At 40.6% G+C, this 20,628-nt stretch overlaps 1 protein-coding gene across 3 annotated transcripts in view; it reads right to left on the bottom strand.

Moving 5' to 3' along the window:
* Positions 1-20,628, bottom strand: part of POU6F2 (POU class 6 homeobox 2) — a 439,608-nt gene that overhangs the window by 14,963 nt on the left and 404,017 nt on the right. For all 3 annotated transcript variants that reach the window (XM_030551384.1, XM_030551383.1, XM_030551385.1), the window contains one exon: positions 15,842-16,048. In XM_030551384.1, the coding sequence (XP_030407244.1) occupies positions 15,842-16,048 (207 nt within the window). The remainder of the gene's footprint in view (positions 1-15,841; positions 16,049-20,628) is intronic.

Genomic DNA, 20,628 nt, shown 5'->3' with positions numbered 1-20,628 from the left:
CAGTGGATTATGACAAAACCTGGTATTTAACTACCTTCATAGGTGGGAGGGTGCATGCTGCTCTCCCTGGTCCGGGTAAAAGAGGTCTTTTCCTGCACCAGCATAGACATATACAGTCCCCCTTTTCTTCTGGTCACCTGGGGGCGGGGGTGGGTGAGCACCCCCACTCTGAGCTGCTATGGAACTGACACCGCAAATCACTTCCTAGCTCTTAAAGGGGAACACACCTTTTCCAACAAGCCAGACAGCACCCTCTCCGCTTAATGTTCAGTGAGGTCATTCTGTCCCATTGATTTTACACAAAACTCCCAACAAATTCAAGGGGAGATCTTTACCTGGAATGAAGGTGGGATACATTATTCTATAATATAAAACAGCCTTACTACATCCTAATATTATAGATTTATTATAACCTGGCACAGCCTTATTAGACTACAGTAAAATATCACAATATATCATCTTAAGATAACAAGTCCTTATTATTGCTTTATAACATATTGATTCTTTCTGTAGGCCTAAAAGACTACAAAAATGAACAAAAAGGACTCATAAGTCATGTTAATTGTTAGCCCTGAGTCCTCACAGTGAGGAAACAAAGAACCACTTGGTGTTGTTGAGGAGGAATGAGTTATATTTGAATTTTTAAGGTGCATAAAGAAAAATATTGTTTGATTTTACTGAACAAGTGACTTCAGGTAAGAGGTCTCTTTGGTATCTTTAGTAGCACCCAAAATTAGGAGTACATTCCACATACACACAAAAAGACTGACGTTAAACAGAGAAACAATTAAAGTACCCAGAACAACTGATACCTGTTAGACGTATTTGATCTAATCCAAAGTCGCTTACCACCTCCTTTGGAACACATATTGCATCTTTTTTACTTTAATGTACTTATTCCTCTTATAGAACAATTCAAAAATTGGAGGTACAGGGGGAAATCATGTTTTTTTTAATAATTAATTCATTTACTTGTGTAAGTCAATTTACCAGCTCTAGTCTACTATGCTTTCCTTATGGATTAAAAAGCAAAATCATTTCACAGTCTTGAGGTTTAGTTAAACAACTGGATTTTCTCCAAATAACTTCAAGCCCTATCAGAGTTATACTGGCCAAGGATGTGATTGACACACTTGCAACTTTCAAAGATCTCAATATATCAAATACCCGTAAAGATTTTTTTTTAGTTGGAGAGGATTTTGCCTATGGGCAAAATGTCCATGGAAACGCCCCCAGCACAGCAGAAACTACTGCAGTAATGCTGGGAGGTAGGAAGGAGCTCATGGAGGGAGAATTTTACACTTCCTGAATATGGCAGAGCTGGCCATTGCATCCCTTCTGCATAAGCCACATCAGAGGGGTGCTTTTAGGAGCAGTGCCTCTGAGTGGATGGCTTCTCTTCCAGTCCTGGCAGAAAGGCTGGAGAATTACCCCATATATCCACAGGTAGAGGGTAGATTCCATCCTCTCTCCCTTCCGTATAGTTTCCTGCGAACCCCCTGTTTTACTGGTGTGATGGGTGGGCTGTAAATGTCAAGCTTAAAGAACAATGATGGTGTTCTATGACATGAAATTGCATTAAAGTACTCTCTCTGTTCTCATCGACTATAATTTCCATTCCAGAAATAGGATTTAAAGAGAGGTGATGATTAGATTGCGAATACGGCAGTTTGCTTAACTCTGACTTTTCCAGATGACACAATCAATTCAAGCTAATGAAAGAGTTGATGTTTTTCCAATTTTGGACATGTATGTAAACCATGAGAGATATTTATGACTATTCTACATTTTCCATCCTAAGACAGAAGGGTGTATAGAAATTGCAGCAGCTGTTGCTGTATGTGTCACTCTGCGTAGGTGGATGTAGAGGGCACACAGAGAATGACTACTGTATGCAACACTGATCAGAATCTGGCAGGGATACCTGCATGTGCTGCAGCCACAGAAATAAGATGAACATGAAAACCGTCAAAATGGAGCATAATATTTTACAGGAATAATGACTGCATTTTCACAAAAGTGCATATAGGGAAAGGGACAGATTCTTATCTCTCTTCCACCAACTTTATATCAATCGAGTTAATCTGATTTATGCCCAGCATAAGTGAGGACAGAATTATGACCATAAACTGAATTTTATCACTCAAACAATTGTGTGTGATATTTGCCACATCTGGATTGTTGGCTGTAAATACAATAAGGCCCACAGGTGAAATTGGTGATCTTCTGACCTGCACCAGAAAGTTACAAGTCAATTGTGGAACATAAATTGTAGGACCGTGCTATGATTTTGTATAGACTATGAGAGTAGAGGAGTGAGAGAAGAGAAAATAAAGCCCAAACTAGGGGAAACAGTCTGCTCCCAGACTGCAACAGAACTGAAATTGACTTTACTTGGTGTATGGACAAAGATCTAGGAAAAATATGGCCCTACAGAAAAAGGTGAAAGGAGAGGAACTCTGAGAGAAGAGAAACAGACAAACAATCAAGAAAAGAAAGGGATGAGAAAGGCACGAGGAAAAGGACAGAGTAGGTGAGACTAACAGGAATGACAAGAATGGTATGAAAAATTTAAAAATAAGACTTTGGTAATAAAAATAGAGTACTGTAGTTTTTCTGATGTAAGTAGTATTTCTTGAGAAATATAATTAAAGCTGGTCAGAATTTCCCCCCCCCATGGAAAATTTGACAAAAATGAAAAATTGTTTTTTGTCAAAGTTGTCCACAGACAAATTGAATTTTTGTCACAAAATCAAAATATGAACCATCCTAATGATGAAATGCCACCACTATGCCTCATGGGAGTTGTAGTTTGGGTGACTGATGTCCCATTCCCCTCCATAGGCTGTATTTGCTGGTTAGACTACATATCCCATGATGCACCACAGGCTCTCCTCTTGGTAAGAGGATATCATGGATATAGCACATCGTGAGAGATGAAGTCCAGCTCACAGAGATGAATGGGAGCATAAGGCACCTGAATACAACTTCCATGAGGAAACACTTAGAATTGAAATATTTCAGTTTTCTATAGAATATTTTGGGTTTCAGGCATCCAGTATTTTGATGAAAAATGGAAATTTTCAGTGGAAAGCAGATTCTTTTGTGAAGAATTTCATTTAGTCAAAAACCCAATTTTCCATGGAAAATAGTTTCAATCAAAAATTTTGACCAGCCTTAATAAGTGTCTGTACCACATTCTCCACTATTAAAGAGGTGTTCTATTTAATTTCCTTTAGGCCTCAGAAACTAGTGATACTGTAATATTATTCCCCTGCAATACAGGCATGGCATTCAAAAACAATTTATTAATCTTGCAGTGCTCTGCAAAAACACACTCTTACATGCTGGCATCTCCACACCAATCCCACTCACAATCAAGCTACACCAAAGCAGGCACACTCAGACCGAAACACTGTACCCACAGCCTAAATTTAGCATACACACAACAAGTACAAGCACACAGCATCCCATTCTATATCCACCCCTCAGAGGGTCCAGTCTTGCAAATAGATTTATACACAGAGCTTCACTCATATGTGGAGTTCTACACAGGAGTAAGATTTTACACAAGTGGATTTGACTGCAGAATGAGACCCATATTTGACATTTCAAAATATACTTATAACCATCTTATGTCTAGGGAGCATGTTATTGGGGGATTCTACAAACAATGCCCAGCCGAACAGTGTGTGTATATGTTGGAAAGTGGTGTGGTATGGTCACACATTGTGCCATACCTGAGCGTCAAACCTTCACACAGGGAGAACAGCAGGGCACTGCTACTAGTACAGCCTGGGAACACTCATAGCTGTGGATAGAGCATGCAGGTGTATTGAATCCTATACCTGAGTTGGGACAAGGATTCGATCGCCACATCATCTGCCTACATCCCCTGTGCAACGCCCTATTCCTTGAGCTTTGCTTGTGGGACCAGAACTGCACTCAAAGTCCAACTTGTTGAGTTGTAAAATGCAGCCTGTGACCACAGTAAATCAGGTTAAAGAGAAAGTTGATCAGTAGCCAGATTTTTATTGCTGATGTACCACAAACAACCAACAAATTCCTTGAGGAAGGTATATGTATTGTGACAAACCCAGACTGGTTAGGTGCAGAAGTCTGGTAGATGGAAAACCCACTGGACACAGGATGAATAGTTTTCTGTTTCCTGAGTGACCAGGGCAGGGGCTACCTCAGAGCAGTCAGGAAGGTGCTAGAAGCAATTAAGTCAGGCAGACTCCATAAGACACCTGGAACCAATTAAGAACTGATTAGAAGCAATCAAAGGAAACAGGCTAATCGGATCAGCTGACGCCCATTTAGAACTGGCTGGGACTAGTTTAAAAGGAAGCCCCTTCAGAGAGGCTGGCTGGTAGGAGCTGAGAATAAGAAGGCGTGTTATGGGATCACTGGGAGAAAGAAGGTATGCAGTAAATGACCTGGAAGAACAAGCGTGGTCAGACACCAAGGAAGGTGCTAGGAGGAGCCGTTTGGGGAAGTAGCCCTGGGAATGGCTATAGCTCTGGTAGTATAAGGAAATTACCTGTTGCCGTTGCCAGTTAGGGTCCCTGGAACCCGGAGAAGAGGGCAGGCCTGGGTTTCCCCCAACCTCCCCCTTTCCCCACAAACGCTCCCTGAGAAGGAAGACTGGGACTAAAGAGGGTTCTTACCCCAAACCTGTAGACTAGCCAATGATGAAGGTGGCTCAGTAAGTTGTAACCCTTGCCTCTAGGTGGGGAGAGAGGCTACACTGAGGGTCCCAGCAAACCTCTGAGGCCAGCCTAACTGCCTAGAAGAGCAGCACCCCCCGAGACAAAGCTGGAGTTCTGCCAAAGTTTGTATAAGTATATATCTGTATACACAACCCCCCCCCCCATCTAGAACATATATATCTCAGGGGCTGGCAACCTTTCAGAAGTGGTATGCCGAGTCTTCATTTATTCACTCTGATTTAAGGTTTTGCATGCCAATAATATATTTTAACGTTTAGAAGGTCTCTTTCTATAAGTCTTTAATATATACCTAAACTATTGTTGTATGTAAAGTAAATAAGGTGTTTAAAATGTTTAAGAAGCTTCATTTAAAATTAAATTAAAATGCAGAGCCCCCCGGACTGGTGGCCCGGACCCGGGCAGCGTGAGTGCCACTGAAAATCAGCTTGCGTGTCGCCTTGGGCACGTGTGCCATAGGTTGCCTATCCCTGATCTATCTGGTCATCCATCCATCCACATCCTTACACACACACACATACATATACCTATACATACATATATCGTCCAACAATTTGTTGGTTGTTTGATTACACATACTTATTTTTGTACAAAAATATACTTTTAATGCAGCATTCAATCCCCTGGCCCACCATCAGTACTGAAATAAAAATACTATTGTATCAATTAGACTTAAATACATACTTAAGTGCTTAACACAACGGGAATGATATCAACTAACATGCTTAATATTAAGTTAATTGAAGCCTTAATCTCTCTGTGCCTCATGTCTCCATCTGTAAAATGGGGATAATATTGTCATCCTTCAGAGATGTTTTGCAGATACAGTATTGGTTGTGACACTCTCAGATACTACTGTGATGAAAGCCATAGGTACACACATAGGTGACCTTGCAGACTTCTGAAATCCTTAGTTTTATTGGAAGGTTACTGCGAGTATTTTGCAGCCTTATTCTACCACTCTAAAACAGCTATAATGGATAAAGTTGTTTCTACCCCAAAATTACACTACTATTTCACCCATGTAATTGGCTGAAGGATTATGGAGAATGTCACTAGTGTGCCAGAGACACAGATGTGCAACTGATGAAGAAATGAGAGAAACTGGTGTCAACAGCATCATCAAGAAAAATCAGATACTATTAAAAGCAAAGGAAGAGAGTGAAGTTAGACTGAGACACCACAATTTAGTGGCTTGAAACACAGAGAAAGAAGAGCATGGTCTTCATAAAACAACAAAGCAACAAGAGCACAGCAGAAAAGAAATGATTAAGAGCAAGTTAGATTTTAATGTGAGAGAAGAAAACAAGGGATTGCATGGAGTTGTGGTAATGAGGTGGAACAGTGGATCTGGTGGGAAGAAGCTGCAGGACGAAAACTTCCTTGGCCTGAAATTGGAAAACAGATGTACAAAAAATGAACACAGTCCCATCTGAGAGATGTCCTCAGCCTTTCAGCAACAGCTAATTTGGAACATACAGGCAAATGATGGGAGGTGCAGAATATGTAGGAGAATGCTGCCTTGCAGCACATTTTATCCTGTTGGAGTGTAGCAGGTCCCCAGGTCATTAGTGCTGTAAGATACATGAATATTAAAAGTTCTGACAGGCACTGTAGACAAGACAAGACTGAGGACAAGTCAGACTACATACCAGATTTACTGAATCTGCTACGTAGAAGGAATTAGCAAGAAAGTACATTAAATGCAAAAGTAACTATCTCACCTAAAGCAGACTAGAAAATAACACAGCAGCCTTAGCAGGTACTCTATGTGCTGTAGGTGAACAGGTGATCATGATAGCACCAATTATTAGGAATATTGTGTTAAAGTGATACATGAATTGGAGCGTGTTTTCAACATAAGTGATATATTTAGAACTACAGTTCATTGGCCAAGTTCTCCTATCAGTTACATTGGTGCAAACCCATGCAAGTCAGTTATTCAGAGAAGAGTATTGTGATGGCTGGGGTAAGCCCCAGAAAAGACCCCATTATTGAGGTCCTCCAAGTATTGAAATATATTAGTGTTAACAGGCTGGGACAACAACAGCTAAGTGGCTGTTTTTTAAAAAAAAGATGCACTTGTCAGTATGCTATGGATTTGGATAAAGTCCCTCACAAAAGGCTATTGGGGAAACTAAGTAATCAAGGGGTATGAGGTGAAATTCTGTCCTGGATTATGAACTGGTTAAAGAGGAAACACAAGGAGTAGGAACAAATGGTCAATTTTCTAATGGAGGGAGGTTATTACGGGGTGCCCCAAGGATTCCTATTAGGACAACTGTTGTATGATTTTAATAAACACCTGGAGAATATGGTGAAAAATGACCAGGTAAAATTTGCAAGTGACACAAAATGATTTAGGTTAGTTCAGAAGACCATGAGGAACTCCAAAAGGACCTAAGATTCATGGTTGGGAAACACCATGACAGATGAAATACACTATAGATAAATGTAAAATGAGGTACATTAGAAAGAATAATTTCAGTGACTCACACACATTGAGTTCCAAATTAACTGTAACAACTCAGGGGGAAAATGTAAGTGTCACAGTGGACAGCTCACTGAAAACACCAGCTCAAAGAGCATTGGTGATCAAAAAAGCACACAAAATGTTCGATTGTATTAAGAGAATGACAAAGAATCATACCAAACACATTATAATGCCATTATATCTGTTGCAGATGCACCTCATCATTACTATTGTGTTCAATTCTTATTACAGAGTCTCAAAGAGGTTATTGCAGAAATGAAAAGGGTTCAGAGGAGGGCAATGAAAATGTTTTAGATGCATGGAAAGAATTGTTTATGCAGAGAGATTAAAACATGAGGCCTACAACAAGTGCACTTTAAACATTTTCAGTGTTTTGAAAGGTATTACTAGTTCTAGTAAAATTCTTCTTTTATTTATATATATATATATATATATATATATATATATATATATATATATATATATAGGCAACTGTATATGCTTAAACTGATAATATCTTTGAAAACAGTAAAAACTTTGAAATAGCAACTATTTCATATAGGTTGGAGAAGAAATGGATAGGCTGTGACATGATAGAGGTATATATAATAATGAATAGTTCAGAGCACATAAATAGGAAGCTTCTATTTATTCTCTTATAACAGAACAAGGTGACACTCAATGAAATTAAAAAGCAATATATTTACAGCTCATAGAAAGAAATAATGTTTTGCACAACACATAATTAACCAGTGGAAATCAATGCCAAGAACGAAGCAAGATTCAAAAATCCATTAGACAGTCCTATAAACAACTAAGTCAACTACAGTTACATTAGATAGGCTAGAAAGTATATAAACAATATAAACCCTCATACTCAGAGCACAAGATAATCACTAAAGGTACAAAAAGTTCAAAAAGTTCTTACATGAAGCTGAAGTCTTTTAACTGGGACTTAGGCACTTTTGAAAATTTTACTCTCATTGCCTGGATTTAGAAAAGAAATTCCACTAAGAGTACTATATTTCATACTTATTCATTGTAAGGTTTCTTGCATCTTCCGCTGCTGCACCTGGTGCTGATCACTGTCAGAGACAGGATACTGGACTAAATGGGCCACTGGCCCACTATGCTATGGCAATTCCTTTGTTTCTGTGGCCGCCCCTGGAGGGTTTTAATTAAAAACGACTATAGATTGGCTTTGGCAAGTCCGGTGGCTCTTATGAGAAAATTGTAAGATGGAATTTTAAAATACAACAGAATAATTTAGACCCACATTCATTTGGGATATAATGTAGAATTGGGTGAATAATGCATGAACATATTAATAGAATAATAGAATAGAATCGTAGAAATGTAGGGCTGGAAGAGACCTTGAGAGTTCATCAAATCCATCCCCTGCACTGAGGTAGGACCAAGAATACTTATACCATCCTTAAGAAGTGTTTGTTTAACTTGTTCTTAAAAATCTCCAATGAAAGAGGTTTCACAACCTCCCTTGGGAGTCTATTCCAGTGCTTAGCTATTTTTATAGTTAGAAAGTTTTCCTACTATCTAAGCTAAATCTTCCTTGGTATGTATTAAGCCCATTATTGCTTATCCTACTTTAAGTGGACATGGAGAACAAATTATCACTGTCCTCCTTATAACAGCCCTTCATATATTTGAAGACTATCAGGTCTCCCCTCAGTCTTCTTTTCTCAAGACTAAACATGCTCAGTTTTTTCCTCACAGGTCAGGTTTTCAAAACCATTTATTATTTTTTGTTCCTCTGGACTCTCTCCAATTTGTCCCCATCTTTGCTAAAGTGGGGTGCCCAGAACTGTACACAGTATTCCAGCTGAGGTCAGAGCAGGACAACTACCTCCCATATCTAACATATGGTACTCCTGTTTATATACCTCAGAATATTAGCCTTTTTCACAACTGCATTGGACTGTTGGCTCACATTCAATTTGTGATCCAGTAAAACCTCTGGATCCTTTTCAGCAGTATTATGTCTAACCAGTTATTCCCCATGTTGTAATTGTGTATTTGAATTTTCCTTCCTCAGTGAAGTACTTTGCACTTGTCTTTATTGAATTTCATTTTGTTGATTTCAGACCAATTGTCCTATTTGTCAAAGTTGTTTTGAATTCTAACCCTGTCCTCCTGTCATTCTGGACACCACTTGCAAATGCAAGGCATTAATTTAAAAAACACAGAAAGAAGCTAACAAGGTACGTACTTGACACAAGCTACAAAGATTTATGAACAAGCTATTTAGCCAATCACTGTTTTCATTATTTGCGCAGCACAAGATGTGAATATGGTCGAATCAAATTTTCTTTTTGAATTTGAATAGTCACAAATAAGCTTTGCAGTATTGACTCTAAAAGGAACTGCTGCATGCTCTGCAATCTGAAAAATCAGGCAGGTGCCTAAATAAGAGCAGAAATATTTTCAGTTCAAAATACATCAAGGTGTGAGAGTACCATGGTTTTATACAGTGGCACTGTGATAGTTCCTATTTCATTATCTATCCCTTTCCTAATGGTTCCTAACATTCTGTTAGCTTTTTTGACTGCTGCTGCACATTGAGCAGATGTTTTCGGAGAACTATCCACAAGATCTCTTTCTCGAGTGGTAACAGTTAATTTTGTGACTCCATCATTTTGTATGTACAGTTTGGATTATATTTTCAAATGTGCATTACTTTCTATTTACCAACATTGAATTTCATCTGCCATTTTGTTGCCCAGTCACCCAGTTTTGTGAGATCCCTTTGTAACTCCTTGCACTCAACTTTGGCTTAACTATGAGTAGTTTTGTATCATCTGAAAACTTAGTCACCTCACTGTTTACCCCTTTTTCCAGATTATTTATGAATATGTTGAACAGGATTGCATATATTTTTATCTCACAATGGGAACATATATAATATAAATATATAATAGAAAAATATTTAAAATTAAACACAGTCACTGAGGGCTCGAGACTGCTCTGAGCTACAGCAGTCTTTTTTGTTTGACTGTACTTTATAATGGACTCGTGTATCTAGAGAAAATCCAGAAGGCTTACAGTTTATGTAACCATTCGTGGGTCTGCTGAAAGATTCAGAGGAAACCTCAGAGCCACTGTGAAGACTGACTGGGACAGCCATTGAATGAATAGTCAGATCCTACCGCAGAAGAATATCTGACACAACTTGCAGAGTTTCCTTAACTGCCATGCTTCCAAGAGGATGGAAAGTTGCATGATGAATTGAAATTGGCTGTAACCCTAGTTTAATACATCATTTTTACTTCACTGATTTATTTTTACACTCTCAAAACTTAAAAAAAATGGTTTGCAATTTTTCTCCCCAATACACTTTAAGAAATTTGAAAATTATCTACTAAATTGAGTATGGGTCTGATTTTCAAAGATCCTGAGTACCTGCAGCTCCCACTGAGTTTATATGGAGTTGTGAGTGCTCAGCTCTTCTGAAAATTAGTCTTTATAGCAGAGGAGTAGAGGTGAGTTGAAACAAAATGTTGGACTGAAACACCCCTGGCCCGAGGGAAGGTTCATATCCACAGCCAAAAATTGTGATGGGTTCATGTCTGGCAGATAACAGGGTAACTTCAGTACTGACAGGGCCGCAAATGGGGGTGGGGGGACAAGTGGGGCAATTTGCCCCAGGCCCCATGAGAGTTTTTTGAGGCCCTTGGAGTGGGGTCCTTCACTTGCTCTGGGGGCCCCGGAAGACTCTCGCAGGGCCTGGGCCCCTGAAGCTTCTTCCGCTCCAGGTCTTTGGCGGCGGGCCGAAGCGGGACCTGCCGCCAAAGTGCCGGGTCTTCTGCAGTAATTTAATGGTGGGGAGCCCCTGCCGTGGGTCTTTGGGGCACTTTGGTGGTGGATCCCGGAGCAGAAGGAGCCCCCGCCGAAGCAGGGGCCCCCCGCCACCAAAGACCCAGGCCCCCTGAATCCTTTGGGCAGCCCTGAGTACTGATTTATACCTTGTGCAATCCCATTTACTTTTCAAACAGCCAGTATTGTTACATCTCATTTGATTCTTTATCTGAGCATCAGCACTATCAACTTGTAGGACTAGGTTCTCAGACCTTAGCTCTGCTCCAATTGAAATCAATGCCAAAAATGCCACTGACGTTAGCTGGGGGCTTTAGGTAAAAGCTTGAAGAGCCAGTAGAGGGAGCACAAACCCACAGAACTATTTTTCTGTAGCTCCGATCAAAATACCAATTTTATAGTATTTTTAATATACCGGTAATTTTGTATTACGTTTTTTTATATCCGCACTGAGGGGGACATTTGACATCAGCTTACCATAGATTTAAGACAGAGATTTTTTTTGGTGCTGAACTACTCAGGGCAATCCTCTGAAATTCTGGAGTTTGACTGAATAAGGTCAGTGGGATTGGGCCCGGAGCTGCTGATCTTTTGAAAAACCGCTACTTAAATAAATCTTGAAAAAATATTTGTTATTTCACCTTTGAAAATAAAATCCCTCCAAGGACTCGTTTGCTTGCTTTTAAAGATTCACCTTCCTCTTCAATAGAACTTGAAGCAAATACATTATTTAACATATATCTGTGTCTCCTTCATTTATTGGTAGGCAATTTATAGTAACTCTTTTTATTTATATTGTACAATATGTAGCAGTTACTCAACTGGTGGAAACTGTCATAGCTCTATTGCCTTCAGTGCAGCTGTGACAAAGTATACTAGCTGATGATTTGTCCTTGTGCATTTATGATGCTCACACCAAGGCACTTGGGCAGGATGAACCACTGACATACAATATGGTAAGACCAGATAGCAGCTCTTCAGCCATTGGACTGTCCCATTGCAACTAGTCGCACCACCTAGCAACAGTTCATAGAGGCACTGTGCTTCTCTCCATGTGAGGCTGACTCCATCAGCATTGCAGAGGAGGGGATGAGGCCCTGGCTCCACTGCCATCCATCCCTTTCTTGTCCACTGTGGGGGATCTAGTACCACAAGCAGCTGTAGCTTGAATTGGGCCCCGCTCTGCAGCAGTCAGCCGGGATTCCATAGGAACCTGGCTTGGCAGAGTTGTGATGCTTTTTAGACCTCTGCTAACAGGCCCCTGTGCTCCATGGTTGTCCTAAGATCCATGGATCTCCCAGGGGATCTCAGGAGAGCAAAGGGAGGGAAAGCGCTGCTCTCTCAGTGGTGTCTGTTACAGCTATCCCCCTATTTCCCCATACTCCATTTTGTTTTTGTTCTCCTTCTGTGGCCACTCTGCCCTGGCTGTTAAGTTGTTCACCAGGGCCACTGCCCTTCTCAAAGGGAGGGCCCCTTAAGTTGTTTAACAAGAGTCATTGCCCTTCTCAAAGGGATTGCCACTTGTGCTGTGTGCTAAATGGGAGCACTGCCCTGTTCAAAGGGTTAATCCTGTTATCACCTTGTTGAACCTGGGCTCGGTGTAGGGCAGGCAATGTCCAGAGCTGCAAGACCTATTGTGTTTTTAAGATCCTGGGCATGAGTCATAGGCCTCATGTGCTTTTGAGTCACCTATTGCATAGGACTCTGCCCAGACATGTTTCTGTGCTCACCTGCCTGGTTTTTTCCTGTGCCTCCTCCCCTGTGACAGAGGGAGCGTATCAGGATTACTGGTGGGAAACTGCCTGAGTTTGCCTTTAAAAACAGACATTTTTGGAACAAACATCAGAAAGGTTCCTACATTGCTGCCTGGTCTGATCAGCTGGGGTTCTGGGGGGTCCTTTCTCTGCTCTCATTTTATTTTTTGAGCGTACCCCCATTTTTTGAACCCCCCCACGAAGAACGAATTGCTGCCTGAGAGATCTCCTGATTATTGAGATTGTACCGAGCCCTCCTTGCTTCTTCTGATGTTGCTGATGCTTCTGCCTTTGCTGCTGCCTTGGGGACTGGTAAGAATCCCTCTGTGAAACTTTCCCTACTTTTATTTTATTATTTTAGCTGCTGGCTCTGTTTCCCCAGCACACAGACTCAAGCTAAACCTTGGTCTGTGTCTTAAAACCTCTCTTAAACTCCGCAGGGCTTTGCTGCTAAAAATAAGTTTGTGCCACTGCTAAGCTCTGCTCCTGTGGGCTTTGCCTCGGGGCTCCCTGCTTCAGCTGTATCCCTTGGCTTCAGCCACCATCCCTTGGCTTCCTTGGGAGCTGTATCCTGGGCACATACCACTCTGCCCTCTGTGACTTCCCTATAGCATAAGGTGCACCATAGGTTTTGGTTTTTTTAGTTTAATAAGTCATAGTTTGTTAAGACTGTAGAGCTTGTAAATTTCACCTGCCTTGTTATAGTTTACTGCTCCGTACAGTTGCTTGTTATAGTTTTGCTTAGAATTGTGATATTTGTTGTTTTGCCTAGTCGTTGGTTAATTTAGATAAGGTTTTTGCTGCTTAAATTCGTCTTCCCGCTGTCCCGATCTCCCCCTGAACTTTCCCATGTCCGTTTTTCCCCCGCTCCAACCTCCCCCTCTGTGTACTTCTCCGGGTCTATAAACAAGGTTTTTGCCGCTTGAATTCGTGTCCGTTTTCCCCCCGCTCCAATCTCCCCCTCTGTGTGCTTCTCCGTGTCTCCCTGTTATAACTCCTTGCTGCCCCCACCCCGCGTCTGCATCACCCTCCGAACCTCCCAAACCCCTTGCTGCTTCTCCCCCTGTGAAACTTCCCAAACCCTTTGCCGCTTTTTTTCCTTTGTTTTTGGTGTCCGCTTCTTGCTTAAACCTCTCTCCAGCCCTTCTTTACACTTCTCCGCTGCCCCTCCCCTACCGAAGATCACCATCACGCAGCTCCATTGTCCTTACCTTGCAGGGCTTCAGAGTCCCTCGCTGCTTCCAGCCACACTCTCCTCTCATCAGTTGCCACTAATCATTCACTCCCCTCCCCCCTCTTGTTCCTTGACAGATTATCTGCTATCCTAGCCTCACAAATTAAGTCATTACTTTTCTTTTATATGGTTACCTCGCATAAGTTCACTTATATTCACATTTTACTTGTAATTATAACACCCCATTGGTTGCTTCCACTTTTCTAATATACTTCGTATTAGCATTGATACCATTGTGTTACATTGTGTATAAGGCCACTAACCACTTAATACATTCTATCTAAGATTGTTGACCATTTTATATAGAAACTACCATTTTATTTTGCATTTCTTTTTGATACACGTATTGACTGTACTGTACCCCATTGTGCTGAACCCCACTTACTGTACCCCACTGTTAGAACTCCCTACACTGTTCAATGAGAACCCCCCCCATCATTGTCTATTGTAAACACCCTATACACCCCATCCCATTGTATTTCATTGTTAAATTCCCATCACTTCCTTTTTCCTTTAATAAAGAAATTAATTGGCACCCCACCTGTGTGGTAATTGCTCCCCAAGATCCCATATACCTGCAGGCAGGGACAAGTGGGACAAACAGAAGGAAACTGAGGGATGAAACCTGCTGCATTTCCTAACCCATATGCAGATTTTCCACTGCAGGGGAATATATGGCCTGTGCTCTTTACATTCATCTGTTACTAAACATTTAAGGGTGGCATTTTCAAAAACACTCAACATTGGCCTAACTCTGCTCCCACTGAAGTCAATGGGAGTTTTAGTAGTGACTGCAATGGGAGTAGAGTTGGGCCAATGCTGAGCACTTTTGAAAATTCCTCCCTTAAATGACCAAAAGAGTAGGCTGGCAAAAGAAGGTGCAGCCATATAAAGGTATGAGACCTAAGAAAAGAGCCATCTTAGAAATTCATTAGCTTTTTAAATTTCAAGCTAAACAAGGCACAGTTGAGATTAATTTGTAGTTCATGCTATCCTAGAGTTCTCACAAACATGGAACAGCTAATTAGTATTTGGGGTAGGGATAGACTTATTGGTGTCTAAAAATAAACAAAGGTTCAATAACAACACCACCATGGTCACCACAGTAACTTGACTATTGAAATGACTGACCCTTTCATAATATGACTTCTCTTGGCAATCACAGCTTAATATCATTGCACTGCTCTGTTCTAGACTTGGCTTTTCCTTTTTCAGATGAAAAGATCAGACAGCATTTCATTCTTTACAAACATGGCAAGAACGAATTAATCTTGCCTTTAGAGCATTAGAAAATCATGAGGATTTAATGAGCTATAGAACCTTTTCTGGACTACATGAGGTTGCTACATCCATCCTCAAATTTGTGGATTGCATGGTACATTATACTGAATGACATTTTTTCACTTGTTTTTCTTTGTGCATACACGCATATATATATTTTAACTGAGGAAGTTAGTGAATAGCCTGGGTTTTTTTTTTAAAAGGAAAATGAAACTTGCTGTCTTTTTGAAATGAACTATTATGGAAGTGCCTGCAATATAAGTCACTACATTCAGCTTTAGACAACAATTTTTCCTTTCAGAATAACACATTACTGGTTGAAGTACTTTGCTCATAAGAGAGAAAAGCGAAACTACTTCTTTGAATTTTTTCTCCTGCCTGAATGAGTCTGAATATAATTAAAATATACCTTTCATTCTGTGAGACAGAATGGTAACAAAACAGGGAACTCTGAAAAAGGCTATGAAAGTGAGTAAGGAGCAGATGGTTATTTCTGTTGCGGCTGTTTTTGAAATCATTGAAGCTATAGATAATTTACCTGTTGGCCTGGTTTGAGTGGTGATAGTGTTATTCCCTGGGTGTTGATCACTGGTAGTATCTGGTTTCCAATGACTGTAGCAATGATCTGACCCTGGGCATTGGTCAATAACTGTGGGGTAATTGGCTGCACTTGAAGGCCCTGAGCTCCTCCTGCTGCCTGATTTGATGGGACTGGATTAGGCATCAGTGGAATTGTTCCAATAATCTACAAGAAACAAAACAATAGGTAAAAATCTACACATAACACAAATATTTATTATATATTATTACTTGTTTTATATATATGCATTTTATATCAGGTAAACCAAAGACTGTCCTTTTTTCCCCACATGTTCACTTGTTATCCCAAATTGCTCAATAAAAGAAAGGCTTATGCCTGAAAAGTGCTGAGCACCCTTGACTCCTGTTGATTTCAGTGAGAATTCTCTCTCTCACACACACACCCCCACACACCCACCCTTCAGTGATCAGCAAAAAGCAGGTAAATTCTGGCTGACGATAAGCAGCACAACACAAAGATTGTGGGTGGGGGGCACTGACATTTTGACTAATAAAACGGGCAAAACCTTACATTTATAAAAAATGGCACAGGGAGCCAAACTTGGAGGGGATACAGAGAACAGAAAGAGCTGCCATACTGAGTCAGACCATGTTTCATCTTGCCTAGTATCCTGTCTCCAGCAGTGGCCTGTACCAGAGCTTCTGGGGCAGTGTACAGAAGAGGTCAATTAGGGAGTCATCCATTCCTGTCTTCCACTCCCAGCTTCTGGCAGTCAGAGCTTTAGGGTTACTGCGAGCATGGGGTTGTGTCCCTGACCATCTTGGCTAATAGCCATTGATGGACACATCCTCCATGAACTTATCCAGTTCTTTTTTGAGCCCCCGTGTACTTATGGCCATCACAACATCCCATGGCAATGAATTCCACAGGTTAGTTGTGTGTTGTGTGAAAAAGTGCTTCCTCTTGTTTGTATTAAACCTGTTTCCTATCAATTTGGTCAGGTTACTCCTGGTTTTTGCATTGTGTGAGAGGGTAAATAACACTTTGCTATTCACTTTTTCCTCATTATCTGTGATTTCATAGACCTCTATCATATCGTCTCTCTTCTAAGCTGAACAGCACTAATTTTTTTTAGTCTCTCCTCATATGGAAGCCATTCCATTTTCCCTAATCACCTTTGCTTCTCTTCTCTGAACCTTTTCCAGTTCTACTGTATCCTTTTTGAGAGGGGCTGACCAGAACTGGACACAGTATTGAAAATATGGGCATGCCATTAATTTATATAGTGGCATTATGATATTTTATGTCTTCCCCCCCCCCCCACTTTCCTAATAGTTCCTAACATACTTTGAGCCTGTTTGACTGCTGCTGAGCACTGCGTGGAAGTGTTCAGAGAATTTTCCTGGGTGACTCCAAGATCTTTCTTGGGTGGTTACAGCTAATTTAGAACACATCATTGTATACATATAGCTGGGATTATTTTTTTTTCAGAGTGCATTACCTTGCACTTATCAGCATTGAGTTTTGCCATTTTGTTACCCTGTCACCCAGTTTTGTGAGATTCTTCCATAACACTTAGCAGTCAGCTTTGGATATAATTATCTTGAATAATTTTATACTGTCTGCAAACTTTGCCACTTCACTGTTCACCCCTTTTCCAGATCATTAATTAATATGTTGAACAACAGCAGGCCCAGTACGGATTCTTGGAGGACCACACAGTTCACCTCTCCATTGTGAAAACTGACCATTTATTCCTACCCAGGGTATGTCTACACTATCCGCTGGATCGGCAGGCAGCGATCGATCCAGCAGAGGTCAATTTATTGCATCTAGTCTAGACGCGATAAATCGACCCCCAAGTGCTCTCCTGTCAACTCCTGTACTCCACCACCGTGAGAGGTGCAGACAGAGTCGATGGGGGAGCAGCAGCAGTTGACTCACTGCGATGAAGACACCACCATAAGCTGATCTAAGTACGTCGACTTCAGCTACGTTATTCATGTAGCTGAAGTTGCATAATTTAGATCAATCCCCCCGCCCTAGTGTAGACCAGAGTGTTTCCTATCTTTCATCCAGTTACTGCTCCATGAAAGGACCTTACCTCTTATATCATGGCTACTTAGTTTTAGTACTTAGTACTTTAAAAGCCTTTGGTGTAAGGAGTATAAGTTACTATAAGGGTTATTTACCCATCACTTCAGAGTCTTTAAGGTCCATAAGAAAAGACTGGGTCTCAGTTTCTGAGGTCTCATCTGAAAGAGCCACACACGGTAATCTGCACTGAACTCTAGGCAGATACCTCAGAAGGAAGAAGGACTGAGTGGACCTCTCTTGCATTTGAAACCTGAGCTTAGAGCAGAAATATTAACATGCCTGTAAAACTGAAATACAGATAAGATGACAGAGACGTGTACTGAATGAAAGGTAGCAGGATCTTTTCACAAATATTATAGCACACAAATACACCTCAGGTGAGGCTCATTTAAAAAAAAAAGTTTTTCAAGATACTGAATGGCCAAAGTTATCTTCAGCGTGAACAGGTGCAAATCCCACTGACTTCAATAGCTATTTTGAATAAATCAATGGAAAATAATACTAATGCCACCCTAGTGCTCAAATAACACGTCTCATCTGTAGATTTCAAAGTGCTTTACAAAGGCGCTCTGTGTCATTAACTTTTATGTGGTATAAGTGTGGTATAAGTTTTAACACAATTCACTGTAAAAATAGCTTAAAAATTGCTTATTAAGAATACCAGTGGCTTGGTGGCCAGATCACAGAAATATTATCTGGGACAGCAAGACAATGGGAAGACCCTGGGTCTATTGAAAATTAAAGGAGATAAAACATGTGAGTTCCAACAGAGAAGAATGACAGGCCTCCATCGACTGTGCTTTGACATATGACTCAGTGGCATTCAGTTCTGTCCAGGGTGATACTGACATGCCTTCTTTCTTAGACTAAACATTCTGGGAAGAAATCAGGGGTTGGAAGCATGGGGTGGGAAAAGCAGAAAGATTAAGACAAAAATTGTATTTCTCAAAGTGAAGACAGAAGAGAATGTGAAAGTTCCACCCTGAACTAGCTTTTCTGTGAGATGGCCAGATGGAGTATTCAACCCACCAATTTGAACTAAATAATGACACCAGGGTATATTTTACATGCTCAAAGCACTGTACAGACATGCTAATTTAGCCGTACTACATCCCTGTAAGGCAGATAGTTAAATAACCAGATGGGGAAACTGAGATAGTGAAGTGACCAAGATCAAACAGCAAATTATTGGCAGAGTGAGACTTTGAACTTAGATCTGCTCCAGCAGTGCATCTTTCTCCAGACGATACTATTTCAGGCATCCTCATTTGAGCTGCACCTATGCTACAGTCTCTGAGGGGATGATAGTTCATTAACCAGTGGGGATTAATTTGAATAATTAGTAGACCACAAGCTATTTTAAAGGGTCTGACTTTCATCATAATTAAGATAGCATAGAGCACAGCATATCAGCCTGCTCATATGTCCTGCAAGGTTTATGGGCTATACAATATATTCTTTCACTTTCAGCAAGTGTTAACAAATGGGAAGAAGAACCCTTCTTCACTTCATCAGCAGAAAATTTGCATAGGGATCTCATCACTTCACCATGTCAGTAAAGGACATGGCCTTGAGATGTTACTGTTGGGCCTATAACTTTAACCAGGAAGGTTTGAATCCCTGTAAGGTACAAAACGCTGCTCTGGTTTATCACTAATAGATATGTTTGCACCCAAATTTAAAATGCATTTCTTGGATTGCAGCTGGACATTTATAGACAGACAGTCCTGAAGACCACACTTTTTAAGGTCAGAAGCAGAAAGAGATCAATATGTGTTGTGTGTTTCACACCCTACTGTACTCTGTGTATTGCACACACACAGCCAGACAGAGTGGGGAAAGGATACACAATACTGAGTTACCCTATAAGTTTAGGCACACAAGCATGCTGAGGTGTAGGCGTTATGATACAGTCTTTAACTACATGATTCTAGACTACTTTTTCCACAGGATTCCTGCCTCACTCAGTACACAGGATGGATAATGCTCAGGGAATGAGTCAGCCATTCACAATTTTTATCCCGGTCATTCAATTAGTCGTCCTAACCTATTTACTGCATACCTTCTAAAGCCTGCAATGAATACAGAATTATTCACTTTCTCATGGCTTTTTTTTTAACTCACTATAGTATTTGAGTTTTATCATAAACATTAATTATTTTGTCTCCATTGCAAAATAAGAGAGCATTATTATCCCCATTTTACAGATGGGGAAACAGACTTACCTCAGGCCGCAGAGTGAATCAGTGGCAGAGTCAGGATGAATCCTTATGCTCATTCCTCCAGGCTATGGTACCTTTAGCAACTTTAGGCTATGGTGTATAAGTTTTTGCAATTCTTTTGCTAACACAAAGAGAGGATGCCAAAGAGCTGCTGCTTCCACCCTTGTGGGGAGTGGCTAATAGTGCACATATTTGCACTTCATCTATAGAACTGTGTTTTTGTTTAAATGTATAATAATAGTTGTTTATTTCCCAACAGTGGATCTTTTCCTATTGCCGCTGTTACATTTATTGGGGTTTGAAATTTGTTTAAAAGTGACTATTATGTTCTAAAACATATCATGTGTTGGATTTTTATTATTAGTTCTTATCTAACAAGCATTAATCTTCAGTCAGAAACAGGCATGCCACCTTGTTTGGCTGCTTCCCCAGCACAGCCAAAGGCAGATGGCAAATTGTGGCAAA

This window comes from Gopherus evgoodei, chromosome 2 (genome assembly GCF_007399415.2).
Source record: "Gopherus evgoodei ecotype Sinaloan lineage chromosome 2, rGopEvg1_v1.p, whole genome shotgun sequence".
NCBI lineage: Eukaryota > Metazoa > Chordata > Testudines > Testudinidae > Gopherus > Gopherus evgoodei.
The sequence above is the reverse complement of the archived record's forward strand: the minus strand, read 5'-3'. Positions and strand labels throughout refer to the sequence as shown.